This window comes from Pinus tabuliformis, chromosome 4_1, assembly GCF_031772625.1.
Source record: "Pinus tabuliformis cultivar Carrire ecotype Pingquan chromosome 4_1, CPIR1, whole genome shotgun sequence".
NCBI lineage: Eukaryota > Viridiplantae > Streptophyta > Pinopsida > Pinales > Pinaceae > Pinus > Pinus tabuliformis.
In genome coordinates this window covers 449544184-449561137 of record NC_142303.1, presented here as the reverse complement: position 1 = coordinate 449561137, position 16954 = coordinate 449544184, and the positions used below count along the sequence as shown (strand labels likewise).

The window sequence follows — 16954 nt, the reverse complement described above, 5'->3', positions numbered from 1 at the left end:
TCTTCAAATTCTTGGTTAGATTGGTTTAAAATTTACAATCATGGTAGGGCACAGTAGATACCATGGAATACCATTACGCAGCTTCAAATATACAGCTCTCAACAGGGTTTTCTTTTCCTCCTCCCACTGCAGAAACGATGCCGACTGGTTTCCTTCCCGCAGCCGGCCCCATTTATGGAAACCCTCCCCGGACCAAAATTTGGGCAAAAATTACATAGAGATACAGCACCAAAGTCATTTTACAGACAAGAATTTGCCGATAACAGGGCTCGCCAGCGGGGATTCGATGGGAGCAATGGCTACAAACGTAGAAGGGTTGGGCCAGGATTAGGGTTTTCGCAATCAACGGGCGGATTACATAGAAATAATAGCTGGTTCCGCCGACATTTTCCACTGGCAGCCATTCTGCCGTCTCCAATGCGGTCTATGAGAGACTGGTTGGACGCACGCAGACAGCAGATCAAGCCTCCAGCCGCTCAGAATTGGGCTTCACAGGCCGAAGAAAGCTATAGTTTCCAGGTGGCTCTTGCGCTTCGTTTGACAGCTGCAGCTTCATGGATGGATGACCTCCATGGCTTTCAAATACACAACTGTTGCAGCACCCCACTGTTCTCTTTTCAGAATACGTTAAAGCAACGGCATATCGCCTCTGGGTACTAGCTAGCCTCAACTAAAGCTTCACAGTATATTTTGTTTCCTCTTCACAGTCTATTTTGCTTCCTTCACAAATGCCTGCTATTTATTTTATTATGCCTTTGTCTAGATCACATCTGAACCAAAAATATCAAATCCCTTGAGATTGAGATACTAGGCTGATGCTAGAGATTCAATTATTATATAGATATATATTTACTTAATAGAGTGATTACTGTACAGCCAGTTTGAAATTGAAATTCGATGAGTTATACGGAATCCATCGACTGAAAATCCAAAATGGTGTGCGCAGTGACTTGACAAATCGACAACCCAACCGCCACAAATTCCTACATAAAACCAACAGGCGCAGGAACCTAGCCGCCGGTATGGCAGGGTGGTTTATACAGAATCCATAGAAAATTCGGTGCGCAGTGACTTGTCAAAACAGAAGAGAAGGAAGGAACCGCCTTCATGCCCACACACGCGTCAAAACGTACAAGTGCTGTGAAATGTTTTTTGATCCGTCGGATATAAATTAAAGGTCTCTGCCCTGCGCAGCTGCGCGAATTCTCTTTCATTACCTTCATACCACACTAAGCCAGAGAAGCATTTTGGTAGATCTATACTTGAAGCAAAATGATAAGCTTTACTGCAAGCGAAGTTAGCACATGCAAAGGTAATTAGTATTGTCCACTGTATAAAGGTCTCCATATGATTTTTTGTTCAGTAAGAGAAGGGTAACTCATTTTCAGTGATCCAATCCTTTTTCAGTGTTAAGCACAAGGGAAGGTCTGGGGAGATCGACCCTTCAAGGAAACCAGCAATCTTTACTGCAGGGCAAGTTCTCGCATGTAAAGGTAATTCAGACTGCCCCAATATCTAAATTCCATTTGGTTTGTTAAGAGAATGATAACCCATTTTTCAGTGTTGACTACATTTTAGACCATTTGTGGAGATCGATCCTTCAAGGAGAATGCCAGGGTCTACTGCAGGCGAAGTTGTCGAATGCAAAGGTATTTAAGAGTGCCCAAATTGTAATTTTCATACGATTTATCCAGTTAGGGAATTATAATCCATTTTCGGTTTTCAATCCATATCCAGTGCTCATGTTGAGAAGAAACCATTTGAGGACAAGGTCGATCCTGCAACCTCCACTGCAGGCGAAGTTATCACATGTAAAGGTAATTAGGACTGCCCACGTTCTAACAGTCTCCATATGATTTACATAGTAAGGAAATGATAATCGATTTTCAGTGTTCAGCACAGTGAATGCATATAGCTTAATTTCTGGCCCATAAGTTATAAATTGGCTTCAACTATATGGTTTGCCATATAGCCTTTTGGAAATGTTTTTAGGACTGTAACAACATACTATTGAAAAATTTGCTATCCTAGGACCTACACATTAGTTTCGAGGATTGGTCTGCTGTAGGATATAACCCATACATATCGTAACTGCAAATGATCTAACTTGTCCAGTATGCAGTAAAACGCTATGAACATAATAACAATAAAATAAACCCTCCTCGGTTGGTGAAGATGTATATCTTGCCAAAATGGGTAGTGTCTTTAGGGGTAGAGAGGATGGAGTAATGTCTTTACAAAATGTTAGATTGGTTAGATTCGTTGTGGGGTGAAATTTTTGAACTCCATATTGGTAGCCAAAATGTAATAGTGTCTCTTAGGTTTCTGAGGATGGATCTAGGTTAGCCAATAAGGCCGAAAAAATGGATCGGATCAGCCAGTGGGACAGAAAACTACTAACAGTGGAGTGCTGATTCTTAGTACTTACTACCATGAAACAATGGAGCAGGTTATTCTTAGTACTCACTACCATGGAACAATGGATTATGTTAGCCAACAGGGCAGAAAACAATGGAGTAGTGGTTCCTACTAACAGAATTTTGATTTTGGTTGGTTGTGAGGTGAAATATTCTTGCCATGTTAAACTTTGTGAAGATGGATATGGTTTGGTCAATAGGATAGTGTCTCTTACTTAATGTTAATGTTAATTGTTGGGGATGGAATTTGTTTGTCATATTAAACTCCGATATTTTTAATTTGATTTTGTTATAGCTGTCGTTGGTTGGGGACCGGGGCAGCCTCTGAAGATTGAAGAAGTGCAAGTGGCACCTCCACAGGCAATGGAAGTCAGAATCAAAGTGCATTATACTGCCTTGTGCCGTACAGACCTTGTATTTTGGGAAGCAAAGGTAAGTTATGAGAAATATTAGCAACTTGGTTTTAAGCACGAGAGGTATAAAAAACGCTGGAGGAGCAAAACTTTTAGGTGTTTGATAGATCTATGGTATTTTAGTTTGATAGGCAGCTAGAGGTTTGCGTTTGGGTTGTTTTGATCCCTGTTAGTGCTTGCTTGGTAGATCCGAAGTATGTTTTATTAGGGTTACAAATACACAGAAATATGCAGACATAGACATTTTTCCACCTGGGCTCTAGAGCATCTAGCTTCTTTGGATGCAATTAAATTTTCTTCATAATGAAATGTCTATTATTGCTTTGGTTGCAGGGTCAAACGCCACTCTTTCCCCGCATCTTTGGACATGAAGCAGCTGGGTATCCACTCTGTTCTTGCCATAAAATTTTGTATTCAAAATCATAATTCAATTAGGCGTGTAGTATTTCCTCCTGATTAATTGCTGGCCAATTCTGGCACTGATTGACAGAGTTGTTGAGAGTGTTGGAGAAGGGGTAACTCACCTCAAGCCGGGTGACAAGGTGCTTCCGGTATTTACAGGAGAATGCAGGGAATGCAAACACTGCAAGTCAGAAGAGAGCAACATGTGTGATCTGCTTAGAATTAACACTGAGAGAGGGGTTATGATAAATGATGGAAAGTCAAGGTTTTCCATCAATGGGAAGCCGATTTACCACTTCCTTGGTACATCGACTTTCAGCCAATACACTGTTGTGCATGCGGGATGTGCGGCCAAAATTAGTGACGAGGCTCCTCTCAACAAAGTTTGTATTTTAAGCTGTGGTGTCTCTACAGGTAAATTACTTGTGGATCTTTTTTTTAATCATTTTTTCCATGCACATGTTCAATATCAGCCATATTTAGTACTATATCTGTCCATATTAACTATAAGCATTATAGTAGACTGTGACCAAAACGTCCAAACAGATTGGTCAGTGCAGATGGACATACCTCCTCTTCTGTGAAAACAAATTTCACGACCTCCTAGGCTTTCTTTCCTTCTCTGACTTTGAACCAACTTCTTATCGGGGTTCACCTTTGCCCTAATAAGTTGGATAGCTTCTTTTTTCAAGAGACCTTGCTTGCCATATTCCACCAGTTCTGTGTGATATTTTCCTATTGAGATGGGCTTATGTAAGTTTCTACCTTTTCCCATTTATATGGTTTATATAAGCTTCTGCTGTAGATTTAAAATGACTTTTTTGTATTTTCTATCTTTTCCTTTTCTATGCCCAAATGCGAAGCCCTCTATTTCTGCTTGATGCCCAAAAGCTTGGTCTTAAAAATCCTCCAATGAGACCATGGTGATCTCTAAAGCCCGTGTCCGCCCTTCCTCTCGGATCGCTTATGCCCTTGGATGTTCTCCTTTTCTGGTAGATTATTAGATTTGGTATCCAAAAACTTATCCTTGGAATGTTTTTATGCTCATAAATACTCCTACTCCCCTGTTCTCCAAGGTCCGGCTCGCTCTCGGATCGTGACCATGTTCACACTCCCCTGCAGGTCTGGGTTGCTCTTGAATTGTGACTGTGCTCACAAACACTCTCCTGCGCCAACAAGGTCTGGGTTGCTCTTGGATGCTCCATTATAAATTGAAAGCTATCCATCAAAACTTGAATGCTATCCGTGAGGAGGGACTCTAAATCTGGCATATAAAATATGCCTTTGTTAAACCTTTTTCTGCCAACTGAAAAGCTTTTTATCCGGACTTGTTGAAGCTTTTATAAGTAATTTCCTGATGATGATGTGGGTAATTCAATTCTGTAACGGTTGACATTTTTTTACGGACTGTAAAATAATATCATCCATGTAAGTTTCTCTGGTCACAATTATTGTTTAAAGTTCATTTCTTTTGTTGGATCAGGAATGGGTGCTACCTTGAATGTAGGCAAACCCAAGAAGGGCTCGACAGTAGCAGTATTTGGCCTTGGGAGTGTTGGGCTTGCTGTAAGTGTTCTCTTTTTAGGTTCCTGTGTATGCATCTTATTGAAGTTCTACAGTTTTTATCTTTCCTTTTCAAGGACCAATATCATGAGTGTATCGTTTAATTGTCTGTTAATCTTTTGATCTGGCCTTAACTACGTTCAAGATGCTTAGAGATGGTTTTCTGTAATTACGTGATCTCACCTAAAGTATTACTATTATGGATTAACCCTTCAGAATTAGTGTTGGTACGTGGCATGTGATAGTTTTTGGTTCAGGATGATTTTGCTATGTTGCAATTGTTTCTGGTAGATATAGATTACTATGGATCATTCAACCTTTTGTGAGCCAAGTGTGTACATGTGTCATGAAACAAGAAGACTTAATTCTGTCAGAAAGTTGGGGATTATGGTGAGTGCTTTTCACAAATAAGATAGATCCCTTGTTTTCTCTACTATGGAAGATGCTCCAGACACTCACAATGGGTTGCACACTGCTATTAATCTGTATTCTATTACAAATGGGAGGCAGGAGGAATGTAACTGTGATGGCCTCTGTTGCTTTTCCTGGGATGAAAGAGCAGTATGAGACGCTGAGATTGAGCCCTGGGGCTTCTGAAAAAGATGTGAAGAGAGCCTACCGTCGCCTTGCGTTGCAGGTATGCAAGTATCCATTTGAAGCTATGTCTCTTACTTTCAAGATCAGATATTTTCAATAAATCTTCCATTTCTGAAGCAAATAGAAAAAGAGATACAGGTTTGAAATAGAAATTAAAAATGTCAGACTTCACACATTCTTGAGAATTTTTAAGAAAATTTGTCTGGCAATATCCCTGGTCATATATAATGTCAGAAAACATTAATATTGCACTCATATGTTGATATAATCTGCTTACAGTATCATCCGGATGTTTGCAAAGGAGATGTGCGTGGGGTTCAATTTCACAAGATCAATCAGGCTTATGAGGTAAATTGCCTGCCTAAGAGTAATCTTTATCTATATGCATTTTCATTCTGTAATATGGGACTCTTATGCAGGCCCACGGTTTTCTAATTGTTGTTACTTTTGTGATAATGAGCAGACGTTAATGTCCAGTTTAGCAAAGGCAAAGCAACAAAGCTATTCTGCTGATTACTCTGTCGCGGGCATGATGGGAATCAATAACGCTTATTGGGACGAGTGGGAAGAATGGATGGGATGGGAAGGAGCTGGAACCCTTGATTATTCCTCTCATATTAACATTTATGCCTGATGAAATTTTATCATAGACTGTGTAGGTGTCTATTGTCCGGCCTTGCAAACAGTTATGGCCTCTCCATTACCGATCCCATGTTGACTGTTATGGGCTATTTATAAAGTTCCTGCTATTGGCAGAAAAACAACTGTTTTAGAAAGCCCATAAAGCTTCTTCATTCATCTCTTGGAAATACAATATGTTCTTCTAACTGTATAGTTGATTTTATTTATCTTCCGTTGGTTTCCATAACACAAAGGACTTACTGATCCAGATGAAACAACAGCTTTCTGAGTTGTCTCTGTTTTAGTGAGTCATTTGATTTGGTCATGGGTCCTGATTATTAGACTACCTGTACATACGTTCTGTTCATTTATACTCTCAACTACTTGTACATACCTGCGAGATATCTCTCTGGACCATGTGATTATTATGGGGATCTGCTCTTCATTAAAGAGCTCCTAACTATTCTTCCTGCAATTTGTAATGACATTCATTTAATGGAAACCATTATTTTGATTAAGAGATCTTTGATCATTGAGATGAAATGATGCCGTTTCATTACATAATGCAAAATTTCTACATATTTGATCCTTGAGACATAATGAAACCGTTTCATTCCATAATGAATTTTTCTATTGTATATCATCCTGAACAAGGCATTATTCTTGGCTGTAACTATAGGCAATCCCTGCCTGTATTTGTAGGATTCAAATGTTGTTAAGTTTTACCATTAATGTTAATTTTATATGTTTCATCTGGGACTGAGATATATTCAATCAATTAGTTTTGAGTATTTGCTTTCTAGATTGTTACTGTGACAAATCTAGGGTAATCCCTCACAAATTATGCTTGGGGCTATAATTGTGGAGCCATTGAGTGCAGAATTGATGCGTAGATCCTGTAGCAAGAGAGATCTGAACTGTGCAAGGCGATTGAAGTAGGCAAAGTGTCCAGGTTACAGATGTAGCGGCGAAGAGTGGCCAACAATGGGGTGGCACTAAAACTACTTATGTGATAGATACGGAAGAAAAAACTCATCACAATTTCGAAAGTATTCATATTTGCCATTTAAAATGTAAATTCTTCTGATTCCTTTTTCAAGAAAAAAGTGGGAATTCATAGATTGTGTTTCTTTGTTTACATTAATGATAAAAGATCCAGACGAAATTCCCTGAAGGCTTGTTCTTTTTCAGGGTTTGAGTGAAAAATGTCGCTGCGTATGTATCCTACTTATGGAAAAGGGTATAAACAGTTTTGGGGCAGCAAAGATTGCTCCAGAGAAAATTCCAAGAAACTTAAATCATTTTAATTGAATTTGAAATTGTAGAAACCTTGAACCCCTTTCTTGGTTTGAAATCAAAGTTGAAGATGATTGGTGTGAGTAGAAGGAAAACGAGTGTATGGGAGTATGGGAGTGTAGAAGGAAAAATATCTGGAGACACAGATTATGTGAGGAAGCAAAAGACAAAGATGGTCTAAAACTATTGTTAGAATTGGATATCAAATAAACCTGTTAACCTATTGCGAATGAGTGATGCATAAGCAGTGTTATGTGGGGGCAATTGGTGTGTGACCAATGTTCTGTGTGAACTGGCGATCATTGGGAGTTGTTATCTGGAGACACAGATTAAAGTATAACTGAAAATTTTGGTTGAGACTATTTCCATTTTTGGAAAGCCAAATTGTAAAATGCCCTTTAAAGGAAGGATGTGTAGGGATTGCAGAAATTTCCAGAATCAAATTCTTGATGTAAATTTTTAAAAATTCACCTTATATTAAAGGTTTCTAATTTTTTTGAGAGCGCTCTTTCTTCTTTTTAAACCCCTTAAAGGTGGGGTGGGGATGTAAGATATATATTTTATTTGTAGAAATTCAGACAAGTAAATAGAACATTTAAAATATTTGCACTGTTTTGCCTCTTAAAATGCTTGAAAATGAAAGTTTGAATTGTATCTTGGACAGAGCATAGATTAATAAGTGCTAAAAGCTTGCTTTGAGGGCCAGAGAAATACATAGTGTTTTGAATGGTGGGTTTGCCAAAATGGAATCTAAAACCACTATATTTGAGGACTTAAGTATGTAAAACAAAATACTTTGAAAAATATAATACATGAATTTAAAATCGGTTTCAAAATTTTAATAATGTTAATGTTTTACTTCTACTGTCAACCAGTAATGTAAGTGATTTGTTTTAACATTTGCAAATCACAAATTTCTCCACTTTTCATTTACCATGTACAACGTTGTAATTTACTTTTTATTTAGAAAAAAACCGTGCTGCCAATAATCTATTGAACCTATTGAGCTTTAAGTATGAACGCGTTCTACACTTACTATATTAATATGAATGGTTTGGTTTTTGTTCTGTTCTTCTAATGTCAAATGTACTGGTACAGGATGGTCAACGTGGTTATTGCCTTCATCACTACATACATTTATATATGCTTGACTATCTATAGAACTTTCTTCCTTTCACTAATCCTATCGGCCTCTCTTTGTACCTTTTGGGACAATTGCTAGTATATTTGATATTCTTACACCTATGACTCCTAAAACGCCTATCGAAGAAGATGTCTTGCATTGTAAAAACATTAATTCCCATGAAATCTCATTCTATTGTAGCTCAGAATCAATGAAAATGCAGGATTTTATAAAGAACAAAACTATATGACTTTATAAATAAAGAGCTATATAAGAAGAAATAAGCAAATGATTCCACTTTAACATTTAAATAAACCTAATGGGCAATGCACCCAACAAAAATAGCACGAACACCAACTCCAGATATTAGCACCCTAAATTTACCTAATTAAGTGGATCATAAAAAGAATATCTGATTCTCTTTTTAAATTCAATAATCTAATTTTAATGAGTTTGTGTGTAACAAAACTCTTTATACCTAAACAAATATATTTTAAAATTAAGAGTGCGACCTTACAAAATTTTAGATTTATTTTTAATGTAACAGAGTATAGATATTTTTACTAAATTTGATTTAAAATGATGCATTTATTAACATTATGTGTAAATTTTGATATGAATTACCTTTTAATTAAAGATCAAATTAAAAAATAGAATTACATATCGTAAATGCCAAAAAAATTATTTGACTACCCTGACTTATCAAATTGTAAAACTTGAGTCATAATCGTGTGGGCAGGAAGTATACCAGTTTAGATTTTCAAAAATGTTTTCCGGAGGCACTTTGAATTGCGTGATGGAAAATAGGGTTTGTTAGATTGCCCGTGGAATGCTCTCATATCATATGACAAGAATTTAAATGAATTTGATAATTGATTTCGAAAAGTTAATTACCTACATTTAAGAACTTAACGCTCCTTTAAAATTATTTGAGCTCATCCAAAATGTATGTCTAATGAGTTTTAATTAGATCATCCAAATCATTACCAAATTATACATGTCATTATTTTGGATAAGGACAATTTTAGTTTATTTACACATAATTATGATTGTATTAAACACCATAATTAAGTGGTTAGCTCTCCCTTTATGAGTTATGGGATGATGTAGCATTATGAGTTATGGGATGATGTAGCATCATTTTGACGTATGATGGCAAAAAAAATGAAGGTGCATAAGTTTTGTCTATAGATTCTCATCATCATTACAAAGGTCTCTACGGTAGAATACGAATAAAAAAGTGAGGCACTAAATTGAATAGTTTTTTTACCCAAAAAACATCATTTGATACCTCAAAATGCTCTTGCAAGGTTTCAAACCCCAAATTGCCAAATTGGGTATGTCTGGTAAAAATTATCTTGTGGTTTGATTCCTCCATTGTTTTCCACTTTGAAAGCATCGAGATGGATGAAAAATAATATAATGATCTAATCCATTTTAGGAAATTGAAAAAATGGTTGATGTGTTGGAAAGTAAAGACTAAGGGGAAGAAATGGTGGACCTTAAAGAAGAAATCATTGGTGCCTTAAGTGAAATAAAGAAGCTTAAGGAAAAAAAATTGAAAAAAAAGGAGTATGTGTACAAATAAGAAGAGGAGGATTGTGATGCAAAATCAAAGATATCATAGAGCCATGAAAAAATAGAAATATTATTATCGTCACAAAGATTCAACTCAAAGAGGCAAATGGGATGGAAGGAGTGGAGAGAATCTAGTCGAAGGAAAGGGGAGAAAACGATAATAAGATGGAAGCTAAAATCATTTCTTTGATAAACGAACTAGAGAAACAACACCTCATTTGAACAAAATATTTAATTTGAAAAGAATTATTAAATTGATGCATTGAAGGCCACCATTCACTAGCTACAAGTGACCAATTCATAGGTAAATAATGAGGTTGTCCATTTGTAGGCATCCACTAGTGAGCTTCATAGAGAAGTCGCTCCAATTTAGGCAGATTACAATGTTTGATGCATATCAACATGTGAAGAAATATCATGATGCCTTACTATTGTAGCTCACAGTAAGAAAATCATTATTGACACCATTTATGGACTATTGCATGTTGAGAAGAAGGTTTTTGATGAGATTCCAAGCTCACCTATTTGTAGTAAAATTGTTTTTGAGATGGCTTATGTCTCTCCTTTTGACAACACATGAAAATTATTAGATATTGATTTTTGAGTAGAATGGGATATACTAGTGCTTAACTCTGCAAAAGTGAATAACAAATTGCTACCCCCATTTCTCTCAAGATGTAGACATCTAGAAAAAGAACTTGATATAATGTTGTTAATGCTTCATTGACTAGATATATCCTTGTTAAACATATGGAAGTTATATTTGTTGTAGCTCGGACTTAGACTGAACAACAACTCCATGCTAATTGTGATGAACAAATTGATGAGTTGGTTGTTCTATTAGTTAAGAATGTTATTTATGACATTATTTATCTACCACGATGTTAAAATATTGTTCATAAATCATACATTTCCCTTAATAAAATAGACCGTAAATATATTCCTTATAGCTCTCCTCATCATAAGGATTGGAGACATTTGAAAAGTAACCATATTTGTTGGAATATTGGTCACTAGGCTTTCAAATTATTATAGAAGCACTATGAAACAAGGAATTATGGACCTGTTTCAACTATAGAAATCGGTTGTGGATGATTGATGGATGGGTCATGGAATTATTTGAAAAAATTCTTGAGGACTTCATAAATATGTGTATTCTTGGCTATATCATCATACAAAACTACTTTTCATTGAAACTAAAGAATTAACAATGTCGACTAAGGATCACCTAGAGATACTAGTTGATTGATTTTTTATTTGGAGATTCATAAACACTTTTTTTATTATTCCCTAATTTTTTTTAGGGGGAGAGGTGGGCTATTGAAATTACTAAAAGCCACACTAATTTCAAAGGGGTGAGTGCTACTATATGTATTGATTAGACTTAGATATTGACAGCCTAATCAAGGGTTGATTTAAATTTACACGACCAATTTGCTTATATTGTTAAAAAATTTGATTATGTACTACTATAATTGACAAAGACAATTGTTATAGTAGAGAATAATGGATTGGAAGAGAACAATGTTATATATTCTAGTCAATTGATTGATAGGACCATCTTGTTTTATTGTCTAGTTGACTAATTGACAAGAATGTTGCTTTGGGTAGCAATTAGCAGAAGGATAAGTTTAGGGGAGTATTTGTTTCTCATTAATGTTAAATGGGGGGAGTCATATATCAGGGGGGGTATTGTAGCAAAGTGGAGAATTATTTCATTGTAGTCGGATGAAGTATTTTAGCAAGGTAAATAATTCTTGCTATTTCTAGTGGATTATGTGTTTCATTGTAGGATTTCCATCAAGTAATAAATTTAAGTTCCTTATTTGTCCCTTTTCAAGAATTCCCATTGATGACCTCTTCCATCACTGATATTTGGTGTTCATTTCTATGTCTTTACTCCTAGGTAGCTTCATTTTCTTACCTTTTCTTTTTTCTTATCTTTTTCTTTTGCTTGGGGTGTCTCTTCAGATTTATTGTTCTTTTTTGCTCCTACTTATTTATTGAAACTCTTAAGTGCATTCCCTTTCATAGCCTACTAAGCCACAAGTAATATAGTTCAATATTATTCATAAGATTCTATAGTTGGAGGAGGAGTTAAGCTAGGTATTTTTAGGGGAATGCAACAAAAGTTGTAAAACTAATTAAAATCACCACCCAAAAATATGACACATAAACTTATGATTGCTCAAAAATCCTTGAACCCTAATAAATATAATTTTCCATCCCTTCATGGATAGCTTTGAGAAATGAAAAAGGTATAATTGAATTATAAGAAAAGCACTTCATGCTTGGATGCATCCCTTTTCCTTATGAAATATGTGCCTAAAACATAACCAACCTATTTCTCCTTAATACATCAATTTTGACCTTAGTAAAAATCCATCATTCCCTTTATTTGTGGGTATGAGGGTGGGGTTTCTGACTTGTGGTGAGCGATAATATTCCACAAACCATTTCATAATCTATGAAATAATTATTTACCTTCTTCCTTTCCCCATTTATTCTTGTCTTATTGAAGCACTATCACCGCCATTTGAGCTTGTTCCTAGGCCTATCTCATATAACCTCTAAGTTGGATATACAATATCTAGGCTGGTTCAATAAAATGGGGGGGAGCTTTATGGATTTAGTGAAGGTGCCCATGTTGATTGGTAACCTTTAAAATACTAGGGAACTGTAACAGAGTAAGGAATGAAAAATTGCAAATTCTAGAGGAAAATTTATAGGTTATAGATCATACTTGCAAGTATCTCATTATCTAAAGATACTAATATTGATATATTTCACCACGCTTTCTTCATATGGGGAGATATTTATTATGTGACACCCTTAACTCATTCAAATCATACCTTGGGCATATTACACTATCTAGCTATGCGAATTTCTACCTCAATAAGTATTATTAGTATGTCTAACCCATCGATTTAGGTTTATTTGGAGTCATTTATGCTTTAATGAAATACCTCATATGTGGTGCAAATATTGAATGAGTGTGAACCAGATCATGCCCTACTATTGGTGCACTTTGTAGTCTTGTGGTGAGCTACAACACTACTCCATGTGATAAGGAATGTGAGGAAATATTGATACAAGGGTACATGGCTTGATTATGTTATGGGAGTCCATGATAACGACATGGGTGCTAGATAATCGAAAGGTCAGAGGGCTCAAGAGAAAACATAACATTGACTCATTGTAGGGACACACATTATGAGGGTAAAGGCATTAGAACAATGATGGAAAGCTAGGAGTCGTCAATGTATGAAAATTATTCGAATTGTAAGGGGAGTGTTGGACATACATGTTGATGGTAGTTGTAAATTCGTGGATTATATTATTAGTACAACATAGAAACAATGAAAACATTTATTCTAATAGAAAATATATCTAGTGGAAGATCTATTAATTCTACATGGATGTCTAATGAGATTTTGGAGATAAGGATTTTAGTTCACCAAAAATATATTTTGTAAATATTATAGACGTTCAAATGGACAACAATGCACCAATAATTGAAGACATGCATGAACATAGGGGTGAGTTAAAATTGGGATATTAAAGATGGAGGGTTGTGTCACTACTAAGAAATATAGATAGAACATCACTAGCCACACATTTAAACTACAATTAGAGAGTTGAGAAATGAGAATTAGGTGATAACCATTCAAGGTGGAGATAGAAATCATGATATAAAAGGTTCCATTAACCCTAGATGTGGATGGTGAGTGGAGAATGGGGGAACTAGTTTTTTTTAGGCATAAACACACTTAATAGAAATCCCAATAGTCAAAATGACACTAGCTACACACATGAATAGCTAATGGATAATGGGGGAATTAGGAATTAGAGAATGGATAAGGAAAGGTTCCAGAGTAATGAAGGTTTTTGATATAAAACATGGATGGTTAGTGGAATATTATACCCAATGGTGCAAAACATAACCGATGGCTTACAATGATTCTACATCAAAGCATCCAAAGGTGGGAATTAGCAAGGTGGGAGACAAAGTAGAAGAAGTATCATAGTAATCCAATAGAAATTAAATATCTATGAAATGTAAGCTATTCCATGCCACTCTAAAATAAATAGCAATCTCAAAAGGCAATATCTCAGAAAATGAAGGTGATATAAACTTTTTCTTGGGTCTATTGAGTCTTCAAAAGTTGGTGATTCATTAGATAGATTCATACGTCTATACAGGTTATCCTTATCATAATCAAGTTATTTCATTTACTTATTACAATATTAAGTACCTTAGTCGTATCACCGGAAAAGCAAGTGTTTGAACTAACTCCCATCTTTTGGATTTTGTTCCTTTATCCAATGTACTCATTAGGAATTTATAAGAGTATTTCATTAGTTTCTTGTTCAATAAGTTGGGTATAATTTTATCATACTAATTTCCTTATATACTGAGATATCATTTCCCCTAGCCGAGATTTATTTCCCTTCCTCATAAGATGATTCCAATATCTTAGTGTTGCTCCAATGCTCATGAAAATCTATAGCCTTTATCAATACATCTTGATATCATTGAACTTTCTTTTCTATCCATGAGAATCCATAGCCTCGATAAAGGTATCTACATTTCCTTGAGGGCTTAGAATTTCCATTCATTTCCTCCATCTTCTTCACTTTTCTCATTCATATTTTACACATTTTTGTAACATAATTCCCATCTACTTTTAATTTAACTCATAGGGGGATGATATTATTTAAAAACCACAAGGATGTTGTCTACTAAGTGATAATATAATGAGATACATGAGATCTATAAAAGCCTTCCTTTTGAATCTAATGAGATGATTGTTATGCATTTGAATCCCTCATTGTATATTAAATATATCCTTGATTAACATGTGAATAATAACTCCAAGATCTCAATAAAATGAAATGCGACAATTACTCATCCTATCCATAAACCAAAGTGAAGACTCATATTTATTTTCCCCTTTGGAATTGAGCTCATTTTAACATGACCATATCTTGGAAGAGTCAAAGTGTGATATATGAATTCTAGCTAATTAACTCCCATATTAATTTTTTTTACAAACCCAAGAAACAACATTATCATTTAGTGGAATATTAAAGTTTATAAATATATAAGACAAATTGATACAATAGGTGTAAAAGAGAAAATGAAAATAATGAGAATGCAAATTCATAGATCGATATGAAAATAAAGAAAAGGAAACTACAAAACCAACTAGGAAAAAAAGATGTATGGCATAATATTGAAAAGATGTTCACCTACATGAAGTATTTCTTTAAAACTTACCCATTGAACGTAAGAGGATCTAGATCCCCTTCAAGTTTTTATATTTTTTATATTTTTCTCCCAATATTTTAGTGATTTAGAATGTCCCTAACCATGTGTTAGCATTTTGAGTACTTCCCTTTCTCTTCATTGACTTTCTCTATTTGAGGAGAAATTCCCATACATTGAAGTATCTAGTGGTAGATATGTGTTATCCAACCACTTCTTCACTAATCATTAATGTGCAGTGAATCTCCTTTTGGATTTGACTCTTTCTTCATTGAGCTTGAGTAGAAAATTGATTCAGTTTTACATTGAAGAGCAAGATGTGTCCTAGACAGAGTATGCTAGCCAAATAGATGACTAGGAAATACTAGAGGAAAGAATGGATCCTTGGAAACAGACCATGTAGAAAGGAAGAGTACCTAGTGTTTCCTTAAGTGTTTATGTCAGTTTATTTTATTAATTACCATAATTTTCTTCAAAATTATGATCAATATTTTATTCGAATAATCAACAAGCTTATTCCCTTGTGCTTAATAATACTCTTACTATTTAAATATAATTCCCATTTCAAGTGAAAACTTATACAGATGAGTGGATGATAATTAATATGCATTTTCAAACATGACCACCAAGGGTGCCTTATGAAAACTTATAAAAATGAGTGGATGAGAATTGAGATACATTATCAAACATCACCACTGAGGGCACCTTAAAATGGGTGATAATGTGTTACTCCAAGAATTGGAGAACTACTATTTAATTTACCTTCATGAGGTGAATATACTCAACCCAATGCTTTAAAAAGTTAGGGGTGACTGAGATATATTTATGTTATTTTGAAAAATGAGGATTCATTTTCCAAATTATATCTATTTCCAAGGGTGCCTTATGAAAACTTATAAAAATGAGTGGATGAGAATTGAGATGCATTATCAAACATCACCACTGAGGGCACCTTAAAATGGGTGATAATATGTTACTCCAAGAATTGGAGAACTACTATTTAATTTACCTTCATGAGGTGAATATACTCAACCCAATGCTTTAAAAAGTTAGGGGTGACTGAGATATATTTATGTTATTTTGAAAAATGAGGATTCATTTTCCAAATTATATCTATTTCTCTTTGATGAGAAGGTTTATATATTTTGAAGACATGCAAATGTATGGTGAGTTTATTTCTCTCATGGCTTTAGATTGGCATGTTCTATGTTTCCTTGCATATGAGAGGGCATATTTGAATAGGGTGGCATAATAGTAGCCATATCTAAGGATATTTTGCGTTTTGAGTTTCGCAAAAAAATTCCCCCCATTAGGACTTTTTTGCATGTCCTCCATAACCATATTTTTATCATTTTTCTCTATAAAATGCAAAGTAAATCCATCTATATTTCTTTTTATCAAGATCTCACTAATTAGGAAAATATGAGGAGTTTTTAACCATGAAGCTCTTTTCTCCTAGACAACAGAGTGTTTTAGAGAAGATCCCTGATCAACAATATGTTTGAGATATTTGTACCATTCATCCCCCTCTCAAGAGGAAGAAGGTGCTTCACTTAATAATAAGGATATTTCATTTTCCCACATAATTTCCTCCTACATATTATTGTCTTTATATTTGACCACTATTTGACATAATCCTTGTGCCCTAACAATCTTTGCCAAGTTTAAACTTGTT

The 16954-nt window shown here is 35.0% G+C and overlaps 2 protein-coding genes across 2 annotated transcripts; both read left to right on the top strand.

Annotated features, from left to right (window-relative positions):
* The first annotated feature begins 1125 nt into the window (after positions 1-1125).
* Positions 1126-4964, top strand: LOC149176274 (alcohol dehydrogenase 1-like). The gene is made up of 9 exons (XM_089421420.1): positions 1126-1312; positions 1408-1493; positions 1579-1649; positions 1738-1817; positions 2713-2849; positions 3164-3210; positions 3321-3646; positions 4716-4825; positions 4941-4964. Exons 1-9 carry the CDS (start codon positions 1273-1275, stop codon positions 4962-4964), a joined length of 921 nt encoding a protein of 306 aa, XP_089277546.1. The 5' UTR covers positions 1126-1272.
* Positions 4946-6496, top strand: LOC149176273 (chaperone protein dnaJ 8, chloroplastic-like). Its single transcript, XM_089423072.1, has 3 exons — positions 4946-5432; positions 5672-5740; positions 5856-6496. The coding sequence occupies exons 1-3, from the start codon at positions 5238-5240 to the stop codon at positions 6024-6026; spliced, it is 435 nt and encodes a 144-aa protein (XP_089279198.1). The 5' UTR covers positions 4946-5237; the 3' UTR covers positions 6027-6496.
* The last annotated feature ends 10458 nt before the right edge of the window (positions 6497-16954 follow it).

Excerpts from the sequence above, each read along its gene's own strand:
- LOC149176273 (XM_089423072.1), top strand. The coding sequence starts at position 5,238 with ATGCTCCAGACACTCACAATGGGTTGCACACTGCTATTAATCTGTATT. Across the intron at positions 5,433-5,671 it reads ACCGTCGCCTTGCGTTGCAG|TATCATCCGGATGTTTGCAA; the intron begins GTATGCAAGTAT and ends ATCTGCTTACAG. Across the intron at positions 5,741-5,855 it reads AGATCAATCAGGCTTATGAG|ACGTTAATGTCCAGTTTAGC; the intron begins GTAAATTGCCTG and ends GATAATGAGCAG.
- LOC149176274 (XM_089421420.1), top strand. The coding sequence starts at position 1,273 with ATGATAAGCTTTACTGCAAGCGAAGTTAGCACATGCAAAG. Across the intron at positions 1,313-1,407 it reads CGAAGTTAGCACATGCAAAG|TGTTAAGCACAAGGGAAGGT; the intron begins GTAATTAGTATT and ends ATCCTTTTTCAG. Across the intron at positions 3,211-3,320 it reads TTTGGACATGAAGCAGCTGG|AGTTGTTGAGAGTGTTGGAG; the intron begins GTATCCACTCTG and ends ACTGATTGACAG.